The sequence below is a fragment of the Clupea harengus genome, chromosome 26, assembly GCF_900700415.2.
Source record: "Clupea harengus chromosome 26, Ch_v2.0.2, whole genome shotgun sequence".
Classification (NCBI taxonomy): Eukaryota; Metazoa; Chordata; class Actinopteri; order Clupeiformes; family Clupeidae; genus Clupea; species Clupea harengus.
The window spans coordinates 5,613,925-5,631,424 of NC_045177.1; the positions used below are offsets into that span (position 1 = coordinate 5,613,925).

The 17,500-nt window shown below is 46.2% G+C and overlaps 1 protein-coding gene across 2 annotated transcripts in view; it reads right to left on the bottom strand.

Moving 5' to 3' along the window:
* LOC105900199 (alpha-1,6-mannosylglycoprotein 6-beta-N-acetylglucosaminyltransferase B) overlaps nt 1–17,500 on the bottom strand; it is a 123,968-nt gene that overhangs the window by 74,154 nt on the left and 32,314 nt on the right. For both annotated transcript variants that reach the window (XM_031563617.1, XM_031563616.1), the window contains 4 exons: nt 13,077–13,221; nt 5,897–6,006; nt 3,913–3,989; nt 2,442–2,612 (listed from right to left, as the gene is read on the bottom strand). In XM_031563617.1, coding sequence (XP_031419477.1) covers nt 2,442–2,612; nt 3,913–3,989; nt 5,897–6,006; nt 13,077–13,219 — 501 coding nt within the window. In that variant the 5' untranslated portion in view covers nt 13,220–13,221. The remainder of the gene's footprint in view (nt 1–2,441; nt 2,613–3,912; nt 3,990–5,896; nt 6,007–13,076; nt 13,222–17,500) is intronic.

Here is a 17,500-nt window from a genome sequence, read left to right on the forward strand (position 1 = left end):
GGCCGTGGAGAGCCGCCACGCTCCGGTATCTGGATCACAGAGCCGCCGTAATGTGGGCCACTTGCCAAAGTGTTTAATGTTTACAGACAAAGAGTAAGGTGTAGGAGAGCATAAAGAAAACACACTCACACACACACACACACACACACACACACACACACACACACCTCCACCTACACACAATACACAGAACATAAAGAAAACACACACACACACACACTTTCACACAATACACAATACACAGAACATAAAGAAAACACACACACACACACCCAAACTTACACACACACCACACACACACACACACTCACACACGCACACACACTCACACACACACACAAACACACACACACACACACACACACACACACACAATAAAATGAACAATAAACAGAACAAAAGAGATGTAAACAAAGGGCAGAGAAGGGGGTGTGACCATGCAGAGAAAGAGAGAGAGATTGCAAGCATGTACACATTCAGTAAAACAAAGAACCAAAAACATGTACTGTATACAAAGACAATGTACACAAACAAACAAACACACACACACACACACACACACACACACACACACACACACACACACACACACACACACACACACACACACACACACACACTCCTCCACATGATAAAATGAGGAACAAAAGAGAGATCTGGATCACACAGGGGTGATTAATTGGGCGACTCGCCAAGGTGTTTTGTAGGCAGAGGGGGAGGCGTGCAAGAGCATGCAGAGAAAGAGAGACTGTGTACAAGCACACACACACACACACACACACACACACACACACACACACACACACACACACACACACACACACACATAAACATAAACACACACACACACACACACACACACACACACAAAGCACAAAAACACAAAGCACAAAAACAGTTCAACCTGACATGACCTACAGAAATACACTCTCAGGTACTCATTATCTGTGACACTAAAAGGCCCCCGTTCAGTCTCCCAGCTCCCTTCAGCTCAGGCCTCGGAGTGTTAGTGCAGACATGGGAACACCTTAGACTTGTACCTTAGATTTCAGCCCTAACAAACACAGTTCTGAGATCAGCACCAGGGAGATCATCTAGAGCTCATCTCTGCCACGCATGTAGAGCGCACAAAGGCCAGAAGGAAAGGTGCAGCTGAAATGAGAGACAGAGAGAGAGAGACAGAGACAGAGAAAGACAAGAATAGGGAGAGAGAGAGGAGGTAGAGAAAGATAGACAGAGAGAAAGAGACAGGGGGAGGGGGATAAGGGAGAGAGAGAAAGAAAGAGACAAAGAGAGAACCAGAGGAGATAGAGGGAGGAAAGGGAGGAAGGAACAAAGAGAGAGAGAGAGAGAAAGAGAGAGAGAGAGAGAGAGTCAGAGAGAGAGAGACAGAGAGAGTACCGACCGTCCAGGAAGAGAACGTGGGGGTCAAAAGAAAATGACTGAGCGAAATGAACGCGGTAAAACAATTATCTTCATCAAGCCCGGGTCAGGCAGAGGACAACAGCAGCACTGTGTGCGGTGTGCATCCACTCCAATGACTCCCATCCGGCGTGAAACCTGCTCCAGGTAAGGTCCCGGGCCAGCAGATGAGGCAGCAGCAGCCGTGACCCCGTGACCTCCTGCTGATCGCAGGGGACGCAGGCTGCTGACACACAGCCCTCCAGGTGGAACTACGTGTGGACGGGGCCGCGCGGGACAGGGGAAGCAGTTCACTGAGACAACAGCGCTGTGGTGTTGTGTATGCAGAATCTGGTACGGAGCTCCAAGGTTAGCATTAAATCTATGGGTGTTTAGAGATATGGAAACACCGTTATCAGGGAGAGGTGAGGGGCGTAGGGAGTGTGGTATTCAGTATTCAGTGCGACACAGCAGGAGCACTTGATACAACTGATTAGGGGGGCATTTCTCAAGGGCGTCCTCGTGCAACAACCATGGAACTGAGAGCTACAGAGAGAATGTTCAAAAGTATAGGTAGTTTCTATCAGTTCACATTTCATGTTTGAGGACGGAGCTCAGGTAGGGGAATCAGGTGTGGTGGTGTTAAGTCATTATGAAACCTGCAGCCACAGCGAGCACATGTGGTAAAACTGAGCACCCTAAACCTACACCATGACTCCTCTGAGTGTAAGACTGGGCCCCCTAAACCAAGACCACGACTCCTCAGAGTGTAAGACTGGGCCCCCTAAACCAAGACCACGACTCCTCAGAGTGTAAGCGTGTGAGGTACTGCAGCCTCAGCCTCATCCTTATGTCCTCAGATGCTCAATGCTCAAGGCAGTGCTGGTAGGTTGGGACATGGTTGCTGGAGGTGCAAGGCAGTGCTGGTAGGTTGGGACATGGTTGCTGGAGGTGCAAGGCAGTGCTGGTAGGTTGGACATGGTTGCTGGAGGGCCAGGCAGTGCTAGTAGGTTGGACATGGTTGCTGGAGGGCCTCTCACCTGTCTCTTAGTGGAGCTCTTCTTCGTAGTGGGTGAGGTGGTGTGGTTCCTCCAGGCCAGTGGGGGGCAGAACCACTCCACCTCACTCAGGTAGATGAGGAAGGAGCAGTCCGAGCCGTCCACACCGTAGAAGGCATAGCAGGGGTCCGAGGTCCACCTGGCTCGCATCCACTGAAACACAAAGGTGTGGTGGTGGTGGTGGTTAGCACACTACCGCAATTGAAATGTAATGTACCGCAATAGAAACAATGTTCCTGAACATCTTCTCTGCTGCAGAGTTTGGTTGCGACCTTATGTATGCGTTATTAGGAATATTTTAACACTTATACCATGGTGACAGGAAATATTAGTTCTCTGATTGGCTGGCAGGTGTCCCAATATTCCTGTATAAAGGGACACCTATGAAGCAGATCTGGTCAAAAAAAGGTTTAATCACCGTTCTATGTCAATGCTCTGGAAACTTTGCATGGTAACTATAACAACCACAGTTAATAACGATTGATTGAAAAGCTGCCCATGTTGCTGAGTCATGGAGATCTCTGCCTCATCCAATATTTTTGTATAACAGGACACCTCGGCAGCCATTATCACTTACATCTGTCTGGAGACAGCCATAATGACATGTGGACTAAATATAGGTGGGAATGAATATAATATTAATGGCATTTGACATTTCTAAGCCAACCCACACACCTTCTGAAGGTGAGCCTTGAAGGAAGATAGAAAAGTGTTTGGCTACAAGTAGAGGGGAAAGGGGAGGGGTGGATCTTCCAACGCGCCTCCAGTCCTTATTCTCCATGAGTTATATCTAGACTGAACTGAACTCGCTGGTGCGTTAATCACGTCTGGTCCCAAGAGACTAGTTGCAACCCAAATACAACTCCCTTGAACCAGCTGATCAGGCTAATTAAAGCCCTCAGTTGTATTACTACAGTAGCAGCAGCAGTACCGCAGAGTCTTACAATCAGATGTTTGATTTGGATGGTAACTAAAACCAGCGGCGGCGATGTAGATGTCTCAGATACCCTGGGGCTATATGCTCTAACTCCAGGTTGTGGAGTGTAATCAGTCTGATCCTCACTCTTTTAGAACAGCTACAGGGCTGCTGGGTGGAAAGAAAAGTTGTGAGATGTGACGTGAGATGTCCCCAAAGATATATGTAAACGTTATCTTTTCTGACGTTGGTCTTCCGAAGTCCGTAAGAAAACATTTCAGAAGACACTTCAGAAAATGTTCAAATATTTTTTTATTTTTTTTTTATTTTGGAGATTGACAGGGAAGGTCTTCGAGATCGACACGTCGATCACGATCAACGGTTTGGCGACCTCTGATGTAAAGGGTCTTTCAAAGATTTAGGCAAGTGCCTGGAAGGTGTTTTGGAAGTGGTCCCATTCATTCATTCATTCATTCATTCATTCATTCATTCATTCATTAATTAATTAATTAATTCATGTGGAATAGTGTGACTTACTTCCACTTTTCCGGGACAATCTGGGTAGCGGGGATCTCTGGGAATTTCGCACTGGCCCGTCGTCCCGTCTCTGACAGCTACGGAGAGAGAGAGAGGACATCTTAGTCCCGTAGAGTCAACCTCATAAAGATGCATGATGGTGTCACAGGGGCAACATGGCTGAATTTGATGGAGATATACGACCTCACTCACACTGCCTGCATGATGCACTATGCACTGGTTGTTATAACTCTGGAGATAAGATGACACGGACGAGCGTGATACATTAATCAAGATATATATTCTGTAGTTGTCGACACACCGTGAGCTAGACGAGGGAGTGCTATGTTGTGGAAAATGAGAATCTCAACAGCATCTAATATTAGACCTTGTGTTGTCACATCATCCATATCACATGTTTCACAGGGCACGCAGATATATCTCACTTTCAAGGTACCTGCCCTGTATGGAGAGCGTGATTAACCAGTCCAAGGAAAGACAAAGAAAGAGAGAAAGAACGAGAGAGAGAGAGAGCGAAAAGAGAGAAAGTGAGTTCCCAAATGATTTAGTCCACTGAGGGAATCCTCGTACTCATTGGGACCGCAGTCATCACATTAATTGCTCCATTGGGTTGGCTAACAGGCCTCTCAGTAGGCAGGGGCGGCCCAGGGAAGAGGCTGGGGGAATGCACCACTATTACATCACGGAGCTCCTCTCCGACTGCCTCTCATTTCCCCTAATGGAAGACAGAGAGAGGGCTCCTACAGTCCCCAGAGGGCCCGCACACAGCTCTGGGAGAAAGACATTGTGGATGCGACTCCATTACTATAGCAGTGACAATTAAAAGTGTCTGGGCCTAACTATATATATGCGTGTATATATGTATATATATATAGTATATATAAGTAAACCCAGTTGAGTGTGACAATGAGAATAATAATGTAACAGGAAAAAAATAATAACCGAAAGGGTTATATATATATATATCTATATATATATATAAATATATATCTCTATATATAATATAATATAAGTAAACCCAGTTGAGTGTGACAATGAGAATAATAATGTAACGGGAAAAAAAAAATGAAAACCAAAAGGGCCGATGAAGACACGTTTGCTGCATGTTGGCCTCCGAACTCCGCCTCTGAAGTGAGTCACGAGCGAATCACGTTTGAACGCAGTGCCAGCGCTCGCCCCCTTCACTCCTCCATCATCACACAGGATCTTCCCCCTCACACACACACAACAGTACAAACTGCACGCAGAACAAAAGGCAGCAAGATAATAATAATAAAGGGAACTTGTTTCGCACAGGAACCGTTTAGTGGGAAGCAGATGCAACCTGGTGTGCCTACAGGGCTCTGGCCACGCCAACGGGTGCAGAGGAGGAAGAAGAAGAAGGAGGAGAAAAAAAAAACGTTGAGGAGGAAAAATACGTCTGCATCAACTTGGCCTGGAGAGAATAATTGATGGTATGATTAAAGCACAGCAGTGGACCGCGAGGCCTGGGTCCTGGCGTGCGAGCAGAGCCATCAAGTGGAGGCATGGAGTGGAAATGCGAGTTGACTTTAGACCTCATTGAATCTTGTCTCCCACCCTGTGCGCCCGCCACGGCGTGCTTAATTTGTTTTTATAGGGGCACGGGCTGCATTTATTTCCTCGCATTAAGGGAATTTGCTCCACAAATCACGGAGTGCGCCCCATCCCTCACATCCCAGCGGTTTCCTTTTACGCAAGCGAGCAGGCGTCTACAGGCGGCCCCCGATTTATCACGCTCGAAAGGCAGAACTGTTCGCCGCGCACACACACACACGCCTATAACCATGGGAATCCAATTCTATGCGAAGAGCATCAGAAGAGAAATACAAGCACGCACGGGCAACCATTTGTATGATAATGCTAGACCATAAAGATAAAGTAAATAAAGTACATAAGAATAGATAGAAGTAGATAAAGTAAATAGGGCTACATCTGACAACACAGGTCCAAAAAGCTAACAAACCTCTCCCTGCTGCCATGCTATTCTGTAGAATCTGCTCCACCCGCACCGCCATGTTGGAGACGTTCTGGGCGATGGCCTGAATGCGCTCCACCAGTCCTGCTGGCTGCATCCTGAGAGGTGAGAAAACAAAGCACACACACACACACACACATATCAACTACCAAGGAGAAGTCACACAGGGCCGCTGCTATGTACATGCAGGGCACACACTGTGCGTAGGAGACCAAGAGCACTAAGAAACACCAAAAATAAATACATTTATATAAATCTAAATGGATAACAATAATCAACTGCCTACTATACTTATACTTATATTTGACCACAGTAATAACATGAAGGATTGTGGTGTCCCCTCCTCTCTCCCTGTGGTTTGGTTTGATTGCACCTGACAACCCTCACAGTGACCATATGAAGGCTACAGACTACAGTTAATGAAGGAAAAATTGTGGAAAGGCAAACAGATTCAGGAAAAGAAAAGAGAAAAAAACCTTCAGGATGACACTCTTGCATCTCTTAAATGTATGTCTGAAGGTGTTAATACTGGAACATTAGCCAACACAATGCATGCATACCGGGCATGCAACAGCCAAGTTTAGCTACCTAATGTAAGAAAGCTAAAGATCTTATAGGCTAAACTTAACATTTAGCCAATTTGCTATTTGAAATTCCAATGGAATAAAGAAGAAAATATCTAAACCCTGTAAGAGGTAGGCCTCATACATTTATTTACTTCACATTTGCGTGACTTGTTTTTGTGTTATTGGTTTTATATAATTTATGCGCATAGCTTCACATTATTACTAAGAAATAATATAACTAATGTTTGGAGGGTGGAATTAGTTTCCTGTGTGCAGATTAAACCACTCCAGCGAGGCACAAACTCTGCTTCAGGACTCAGGTTAAACCGGTGAGTCAACTGTGTGGGCTGCTGGCAGAAATGTGGAGAGATGCACACATGCATGTATAACTTAAAGGCCCAGGGAGACGTGTACTCGTGAGGTCCGAGAGGTCGCTCAGGTCACTCAGACACTTGGGGGCATAGCACACACCCACGCACAAACATAAAAAAGGCCTGACCCCCAACTTCTAAGGTCCTTCAGTTCATAAAGTACATCAAGTTCACATGTGTCTCTCTTACATAATTAGCATACAAACTGAGGCAACAAACAGGCTACCGGGGGTAAAGTTATGGGAGACGAATGCGTTGAGTAGACCCTGAGGAAATCGAATCAGTCAGCCTGACTCCTGAGAAACACCGGTAAGCAGTTTCAAAAGCACTGCATCATGACTCCGGAGCGGAGCTAAGCATACCTGGAAGCACAATGCAACGAACCTGAAAGCACAGTGAGTGAAATCCCTGCGACAAATAAAATTATCTGCAACTCAATACGCGCGAGTCGATACACGCTGTAATTTGTCCGACAGGACGCTACAAGGCGACTAAAGAGATTAGCACTGGCTAACGAGCCACTTCCTGTGAAACTTTCCCGGTCTCTGCTTCCCCCCTTTAAAACAAACACAGACACTAATTGCGAGGTACTTGGATGAAGCGTTAAATAGAAAAGGTCCCACACTGTCGATACAATTTGTGCCCTGGGATAAGACTAACTGCCCTGTGTTGCCAGCCATACTGAATGGCAAATGGAAGGACAGGAGGGAGAGGGAGGGGATGTTGGAGAGGGGCTTTTATAGAAGGGCTGGGAGAGATACTGGCCTTAAAAGGCCAATTTGACAGGAAGAGCGTGAAGCGAGGCAATATGCTATGAGGTAGCTACAGGCCTGGGGTGACACAGGGTATGGCTAATGGGTAAAGCTCCAGCACCCCTAAGTGGAAACTCTTGTCTGGTGGGCAACTGAGAGAGTTAAAAAGCTAAAATCCTCTCTCCCCCTCTTTATCGCTATCTCTGTCTCTGTGTGTGTCTGTCTGTTGTGTGTGTGTGTGTGTGTACACTTAGCATCTCATGCAAAGGATTACCAGATGCAATGGCAATGAAATTCATTGAAGCTGCAGTTATACAATAAACAAAACAAGAGGAGATGTTACCTCACTCACACTGACTACCAGTTTGAAGTCAGGGCCTTGTAGGAGAAGTCTACAAGAGGGATCGAAACAAAAACTTGTGGCCCAGCTACGTTATTTATAATTAAACATTTTTGCACACTTTTGCTAATTGGACACACGTGGAGATGATAAACTATGTAGAACATTCTTTAAAAACATGTGTTTTTACACTCCCCAGGTGATATGTAACACTACTGGAAAGGTCATGTGCACACAAAGCATTCGAAATAAACATGCTATCATCCCAAGACGCCACTTTGCACGAGCTGTCTGGCTCACGCAGTTTGCGTGAGAGCGAGGTTACGGTGCCAGCTATTTTGATCACCACCACTTTTTTTTCTTTAGCCCTGAGGGGTGCACTATTAAAAAGCAGACCATCGTGTTGTCCTCTCGGCACACGTGGCAGTCCCGAGGAGCGCTCCTCCTGATGGATGCCTCTTTGTCTTCATGTCCGTGTCCTCTGCGTACGCAAGTCTGCCAAACGACATTGATTTCCCCTTTAGAAAGCCACTGGGTCCCACTGGGTCCCACCGGCGGCAGGCTCCTTCTTTTATAACCATCTCCCTCCAGCGCCTCATTTCAGAGTGAAAATCCTTAATTATCATTTGAGTTGAACTAAATCCCCCCGGTAGTGGGAACTACTCAGCCCAGTCCCCCCTTTCAACAGCTCTTCAAGAGAGTCCCCTCGAGTGCCCCACGGTGACCTTCCTAACAGCAGACTGTCAGGCAAGGAGTGATCCCTGGGGAGGATACTCTGGGTCTTGCTGCCCGCTGAGGGTTATGGCCTCTCTGACTGTCCCTGCTGCCACCCCACCCCACCCCACCCCACCCCACCCCCCACCCAACCTGTCACCAGCAGCTGCCACAGGGGAGCAGAGAGAGGGGAAGAAGAGAGAGAGAGAGAGAGTTACAGAAAGAGAGAGAGAGAGAACTACATAAAGAGAAAGATAGTGAGGGAAGGAGAGGGAGAGCGACACAGAGAGAGAAGAAGGAAAGTAGAGAGTACAGTATGTGTGAGTTTGGTTTGCGTGACAGAAAATGCATCCTGCATCTTGTTCAATGGTTCTGGTACCGTCAAGCCATTTAAACCCATCAACCAGTGCTTGAAAGTAACATTACCTAAATGTCAGATAATGGCAGATTGTGTGTGAACGCAATAGCTGGTGTCATTGTCTGTCAGGTACATGGAAATAAATGTCAAGCACTGAACTGAATGGCGGAGAGGGGGAGTAAGAACAAGCAGCAGCTTAAATAGACTGACAGTCACGCTAAGCTAGCTCCTTCGCTCGCTGCCGAGTATGGGCGCTAAAGGTTCCCTGTGATTAGCTTGCTGTCCAAAATAGTGGGAGCGAGCTACTTGAGCTGTGAGTCTTAGACGACGACTTCAGTCTTAGCTGTAGGAAGGGGGGCGAAGAGGGTGGGTGGGGGTGAGGGAGGGGAAGCTTGAGGAGAATCTTGTTCGTCAGTGTGGCCGAGAGTGGTTCACACTTTCACTGTCATCACTGACGCCATTGTGTGACGCTAACTAGCAAATCACGCTAGTCTGGGCGATGGGGCAATACCCCAAGCTTATATCTTTGCCTTCAAAGGGATTGCCTGAACCAAAAAGAGAGTTTTCCCCCCTTTGCTATAGTGTTCTGTGCGCGCTTATTAGCTCATAATGGGCAGATAGGAGGAGGGAGCTAACGCTGAGCCTTAATGTGATGGAGCTGCCTGAGGCGCAGCCCGCTCTCACGGACGACCCACATCGCCCTGACGACCCACATCGCCCCGTGAGGAAGCTGGAAGATTGGGTGAAGAGAGCACTCTTGCTCTCTCTTGCTGTCTCATTCTCTCTCTCTCTCTCTCTCTCTCTCTCGCTCTCTCTCTCCTTCTCCCCAGTATCATTCTCTTCCTATCTCTCTCATTCTCTCTCTCTCTCTCTCTCTCTCTCTCTCTCCCTCTTACCCTAGTTTATACCTTCCTTTCTCTTTCCTCAAATTCCTCTGCCTTGCACAAATGCCGGGCCTGCGGGGCAAATCTCAGATATAGGCCGGGGATATTACGTCTCGTTGGCTCACGCGAAGGAGGGAGGGAGGCATATCACTGCCGCCGCGCTGCGAGTCGGGAAGGCAACGGCGATGTGGCCTTACTGCCGAGGAGTCCTGGCCATGTCAGGGAGCATCAGTGTAGCGTCGCCCAGCCAGACCTATAATGTCCCTCAGCAGGAGTGCAGCTACGCTAACCACACAGAGATAGGGCTGTGCTTTAATCATGCTAAAAATACAGCAAAGATGCCCAATCTGAAGGTGAAGGTTCATCTTTAAATGTTATGTCTGCAACATTATATGTAAAGTCGGGTAAAGTGGAACATAAAAACAGATGATCATAGTGATCATATTGTGTTTTGTCAGCCAATAACGCTACTCAATTCACGCCTCAACAGCTGCACACCTGCACACCTGCACCAAACACAATGCGGAAAGTGAAGAATTCCAGTCTGCACTAAACAGTGAGAAATACAACTTTGCACTTGCTTTAAATGATGTAATCCAAAACGCAGCTCTTTGAGACCAGGGCTGTGATTGTTTGTTTAGAGACAAACAAACATCATTAAATTATTATACTTAATAAAATGATCTGATGTTGTGGGAGGGATGGTTGGATTATCTGAGCAAACACAGCCCAAAGGTTTTGATTATCAGACTGTAGTGCATAAAGACGTACAATGAAACAAAATGACAAATCAAGACTCCATGAACCTGTGCTTGGCTTAGATATAGAACTTAGACTGGACGTGGATCTTGAAGGTCTTCTGTGCAATGAATCAATGAAAGTAAGCAAAGACCTCACGCAACCTCACGCAACACTTCAACGTACTGCACACTGGTGCATAGAAACCGTCGCCAAGTGTGTCGTGCATAGGGCACAGAATTATACAAATGTGTTTCATTAACATTCCAAAATGGAATAATGCCAAATCTTGAGCCATGTCACACTCATTGCCTCTTGCTTATATTGGTGGAATTAGCTTGACAGGCTATTCCAAAGATATGTAATCTGAAATGTGTTTTGTGTGTTGGATCCACTCAAGTAAATTGAATGCGAGGCCACACTTCACTTTAATTGATTAATTTGGTGTATGGAACACCAAGACCCAGATTTGAGACAGGGGGGTATGTCTGGGGCTTTAATGGGTTTCTATGGGAGCAGCGAGAGAGGAGGAAGACATGGCTCGTCTCGCATGGCAACCGAGTCACATAGCCAGCCTCCCCCGCCAAGGCTACATTAATCCTGGACGCAGGGTGCCTCGTCAAGGGGGCTCTGGCACTCGCTGTCTGCCCAATCAGGGAGCTCTGTCAGGGGCTTCGCTTTTGTGCTCTGCCATGGCACCCCATTAAAAAAAAAAGGGGCCTGAATTCTGGTTCACTTCCCAGGAGCTGGCTTCGATTTTTGCCATTACCTCAACTGAACCCTTCAAACCCATTCACTAGGGGGTTTGCCAACCCTTCACAACCACCCCACCCCACCCCACCCCTCCCATCTTCATCTGGAGGGAGGAGGAAGAAGAGCTAAACTGTGGGAAAAGCACAGTCAGGGCCGTCAGTCCATCAGTCAGGGCAGGTCAGAGATGACCCACCTATATCTCCCCCCGTCTTAAGCCAGGGCCCTGACATGGTGCAACGGTGCGTGACCCCTCTTCCTGGAGATCCCATAGCCGGTGCTTGTTAAGGCTGGCAATAAAAAGCCAGCTTCCTGTAATCACCCCGATCCCGGAGCAAGGTCACAGCTACCTGATGGAGTGTAGAGCATTACAAGCCATTGATTTCAGTTAACTCCTGTGCCAGATTATATTAATCACATTTTTGCAACGCTAACAAACTACAGAACACGCATGACTGCTCCGGTACATGTGGAAACTGTAATGAGGCGGGCGGTGGCTCCACAGGAACAAGGAAGAAAAACCTGTTCAGTGCTTAGGGCTTCAGCTTCAGTGAACTGATTGCTATGTGACATACATGTGTTCAGTGCTTAGGGCTTCAGCGAACTGACTGCTATGTCGCGTACATGTCTTCAGTGTAGTTCCAGAGAGGGTTACGGCATGTTGAAAAATTGCAATAAATACTGAGTCCAAAGACGGAGGTACGGCTACCTCGACTATTTTTTTCTTCTCTCCTGTTGTCCTCCCTCATCCCTCATTCCCTTTGAGGAAGCGTCGTCACGCGGCGCAGAGGAAACGAGTGATCAGGAGATGAGGGATGATAGCGGCCAAGGGGGATGGGGGGTGGATGGGGGGTCTGTGCCAGAGCGGACGGATCTTTAGAAGCCCTTGTCAGAGCGTGTCACAATAACGACTGCGTAAAAGAAAAGAAACCGAAACATGAACCAATCTTAAGACGAGAAGATCTTGTCAGTTACACCCGTTATACCCCCCCCCCCCCCCCCCCCCCTTCTCTGTCTTCCTAACTCTCTGTCTCAGTGGCTCTCTCCCTATCTCACAGGGCTGTATCGCATTCCTGTCAGACAGGAAATGCAAAGTCTCCAAGCGTGAATATTCTCCTAATTAAACGACAACAACAAACATTGCTATGAAGAGGCACCGGACTCATTACGAGGAGTGGATCCAGTGCCTTTCTCTACATCTAAAACGTACTGCCTGGATCTAACTGCTGCAACAGCACCATTGGCTCACAAACCACACAATTGCTAAGTAGTGGTATCCTGAGCAGTACAACACAATGCTAGGTGCAGCTCCACACAAACAGTAGGCCTCTATAATAAAAGACATCGTAAAAGAGCCGAAAACTTCTACAAAAAACAACAAGCAACCTGGCCTACATCCACACCTTAACTTAAATATATATAATCGGGTTAAAGTGCAGACACAAGCAGAATGACATATCCCTGCTTCCGTAAGCTGCAATGAGTCTTTTGAACCGCTTCAAGCGTTGAATCTAATCCTCACATTACAATTGGTAGAATAACTAGCTGGTTACAGCATGCCTTCACAGTGTCTCCTCATAAGCAGCGGGTTGGACAGGGCTAGAGAGCACTGCTGCATGCTGTATAGATTAGTATTGGTAGTGTTCCCCAGAGACAGTCCAGAAGCACCAGCAGTGGACCTGAACACAAACCCACCTGTTAATGGCGGAGCTCAGCTCCTCCAGGCGGCGTGAATCGCTGGTGTTGTCCAGCCGGGACAGACTGTCGACGCGCTTCATGATGACCTCCAGCATGTCGCTGATCTTCCTCAGCACGCCGCGCGACTCCACTACGCCCATCACTGCAGAGGGAGGAGAGGGACAAAGGGAGGAAGAGAGTGAGACTCAAAGCCTACGCCACACAGTCAGATAATAAATATCACATTCTACCCGTGAAAGCAATACAATGGGGACGTTTTTCGTTTGAAATGTGCTTGAAAAGCATATCTTTATGGGCACACCAGACCTTCCAGTGATGAGCAGCTATTGCATTTTACAGCTTTCTGTTATTGTAATTTGGTATTTAATGTGGCAATTCGGCAATTAACGTGATGTTCGTTATGAACAAGGTTAATGAAATTACTTTGAAAAGGATATCCAGGCTGTAGGTATTACAAAGGGCATTAGGTACTATAAAGGACATTCAGATGGTAATTTCAGAGCCTTCCAAAACCATGAAAGCAATTACATAATAAATTAATATGTTCATAAATGTCAACCTGAGGTATGTGGCGACTGGCGAGACAGCAGGTGTAGTGCATGAGGACACGGAGAAGCATGAGGCGAAGGAGAAGGTAAGAGAAAGAGAGGACACAGAACATGTGACAAAGACATAGAGAGAGAGAGAGAGAGAGAGAGAGCGATAGAACACAGAGACGGACGAGAGGAGGGGCATAAAGAGCAGTGGGAGGGAGTAATCATTAATCAGTCATGATGGCTCCGCCCATCTCATCAACTCCGCCCATCTCATCCTCTCTCCGACCCTCGTCCTGACCGATGGCCAATGCAAATTAAAAAAGCTGTTCCACACATGGGAAATGTAAAAATATATTTCATCTTTAATATCCATATCCTTGGTATAATGTACGATGGGTTTCATCTAGTGCTGCACGATTAATCTAATTGCAATTGCGATGTCAGTCGGTGCCATTTTACAACCTCAAAAGGCTGCGATTGAATTTAATCAAAAATGTGCGTGTGTGAATGTGACATCCTATTCTCTGTTTGCCCATTACAAAGAGATGACCAATCGGTCTCTCTTCATCCAGTGAAGCAGTGTGTTGTCACATGACTATAGACCAGAGAGAGCTGTACTATGAAGGGAGTTTAGTGTAGATTTTACTAGGGGTTATCAAGGAAAATCAAGGAAAGCCAGGGTTGACAAACCTAAATTGCTGTTTAACGGTACTACACTGGTGATTAAGATGTCCGTTGACTCAATGCAGGCTTGGGAATCTGTGAGCATTCACATAAAAGGACGCGTTTGTCAACACAGGCTGAGTTTTTGGCTCGAGTACTGCTCTTTCATTGCCTAATTCATGGCTATAAAGAGTTTAAATAAACACCAATGGCGTCCAAAAAGGCAAGGGAGGCTTGTTGACATTGCCATCAGAGTAAATGCGTAATTTGATAAACATTTCTTGTTGTAGGCTATGCTATGTTGTGTCCGTTTTGCCCATATTTAATATGATTGAGAAGTAAGATCACGTAAGAACAGTGTGAAAACAAGTAGGATAATTAAGTTCTAGCCTACATATGGGCTACAGTTCTGAAATTGACGCAAGAAGTAAGTTCTAGTAAGATCTACTAGCTAAAGGTATGAATAAAATGCTATTGTGTCAAGGATAACTCCATTCTAACTATCATTTCAGCCGCGACCCCAGTTGAAAGTGCACCTATACATTAAGGATTTTATCAGTTGGTAAGCTATGCACTAATCATTTTATTAATTATTGAAATAATAAATTCACGCTGAGTATAGATAAGGTGTGTTGCCTACACTTATAATAGCCTATACATGTGTTCACAGCTAGCAGAAAAAAGGCTACTTTTTCACAGGCAAGCTATTGCAAACAACACAGGAATTCCTATAATGGCAGGAGTCCAGGGTCCAGTCAGTTCTGACCCGGTTGGCAGCTCAAATGTCCACCTTTATGTACAGGGTAATATCATAACATTCGCTTCGATTGCCCAGTTTAAAATAACGATGTAGTTAAGGTGTAGTCTTATGTACAGTTGAAGGGAATACTATTGATCTGCTCAAGCAAGTAGACTCATGAGACTCGTGATACCATGTGTTTATTATTGCTCAATCCCAAATGACAATAATCGCAATATCACCTTTTCACCTAATTGTGTAAAATATTGACAGAATTGACTATATGTAACAAGAGAAAACAGGAGACTCACTCACAAACACTAAACCATGAGTTGTGCATGAGATGCTGATCTATATTTCATTGGCAAGCTTTGATGATGGATACAAACTGTCATTGACATAGAAAGAAATTGACAAGGACAAGGAAACAATGCTAGGATATACTGATTTACTACCTGTAAAATGACCTGCCAATACCTCAAGAATAGCTGCAGAATGACGACATGGTGAGAACAGCCATTTTACCAGTGTACAATCAGTGTGTATGCACTTATGCCACAGACACACTGCATGACCTTCAAGGTCGTCAGATCGATGTACTGCTCACACTACACAACTTGCTGTCTGTAATCAAGGGTTTGCGAACAAGGGTTTGTCCGGTTTGCACGCTACATAACTGATCGACAGCAGCAGGGTCATACTTTACAAGACTTTTCACCAGGAAGAATCTCTGACGAGTCTGTGTGGTCTCCAAACTACGTTCTGTCACGAAAACACATGTGAAGTGACACGGGGAATGACTGAAGACATAATACAGGATGTTTTTCTTCCAAAAATGGATGTCCACAAAAAACAAGCAATCCATGTGCAGTGATTTGCAATGAACAAACAAGCGCGCTCATTTGCTGAAGCTTGTCGACATCCTCACTGCCAGTCACAACCGAGTCACAACAGTCACAGCACTTTCAACACTACAGGATTCGGGATTCCGCGACAGGTCTGGATATTTAGAATGTTTGATATCTTTCGGGCGTCTGCGAGGCATCGGTAAGTTTCTTGGATCGTGTCTTTGAGCAGCTCACACATGAGACTGACTGCGAGTGCCGAGTGAGGGCCGACTCGCCTCTGATCTGGGGGCTTTTGTCTGCGATCTCCAAAAAGCGAGTGGAAAATCAGGACTAAAAGCGTGTAGCGTGAACTCATTAGTGAGCACGGCAGAGGTACTCAGGGCTATCTGCTCAATAGGCCGAAAAATAACCTCTGAAAAAAAATACTTCAAATTAGCACAAGACGTTCGCTTTTTGACAGCATTTCAGGGGCGATGTGGAAAATCGCTGATGTATGCAGCACCGTGCCAATGGGATTTCTCAGTCCAAACATACGCAGGCCATTAACCAAACTGAATGCAGGACATGCTAATGTGAAGGGAGTGGAATTAAACGTCCAGTCCGCTGCCCTCCTCTGCTGTATTACAGACCAGTATGTATATATGAAAAGGTAAGAAAGGCGTCCGCCATTTGAATGCTTTATTTGCTTCATTAGCGACATTAGCAATGACCACTTACATGGATTACAGGCACTAGCACACCCAGAGGACTAGCCATCTCAAAGCATCTTAGGACACGTGAGAGGTTCATTGTATTCAGAAGGTATCGATCGGATGAGCCATTCTGGATTACAAATCTTTTCCACGCTGCGATATTGGAGACATAACCCTAAAGGTCAGTGCGGTGGCGGAGCGTTCACTCGCACAATAAACCATTTCCCATCCATCTCAACTGACCTTGCAGCTACTGATGGATTTATATTTTGTTATATAAAAAAAATGTATTCAGACTTTATGGGCAGTTTTTATTCGCTGTTCTGCTTCAGCCTCCATAAAGAGGACACATATCAATATAAATAAACACTTTGAAAAGACAAGTATGGAGGTACCTGGTCCAAAACACTTTGAAAAGAAAAAGTATGCGGAGCTGGTCAAAAGAAACACCAAAAGAAAAGTATGCATGGATGCAACGAGTCAAATAAACACTTTGAGAAGTAAAAGTAAGGGAACAAAGAAGGACCAAACAATCCTGCTTACGCTTCTCTCCGAGGCTCAGACGTGCTGACGGCCGGGCGGCGCTTTAACCTTTGATACATAACAGTGTGCAGCCCAGGCTGGGGTTATGAAAATGAAAAGAGAGGGGAACAAATTATGTTGACATTGTCTCGCTTGCTCCGATGGAGCCAATTATCTGTGACCACAGCGGACTCTGACTGATGTTATGGCTTTCACCTGCAGAATTAAAGAGGTCGGCCGAGGCTCCGAGCCAAAGGGGAAGGGGGGAGGAGAGGAGGAGGAGTAGATGGAGGCAGGAGTGTGGGGAGGAGGGGAGGAGGGGGAGTGGGTTTAATTTCCTTTTCACCTTCTCTTTCTCTTTCGGTCGCCGCTCTACCTCATTTGCTGCGGATTTTGTGGCCTCATTGCTCTGGGATTACCA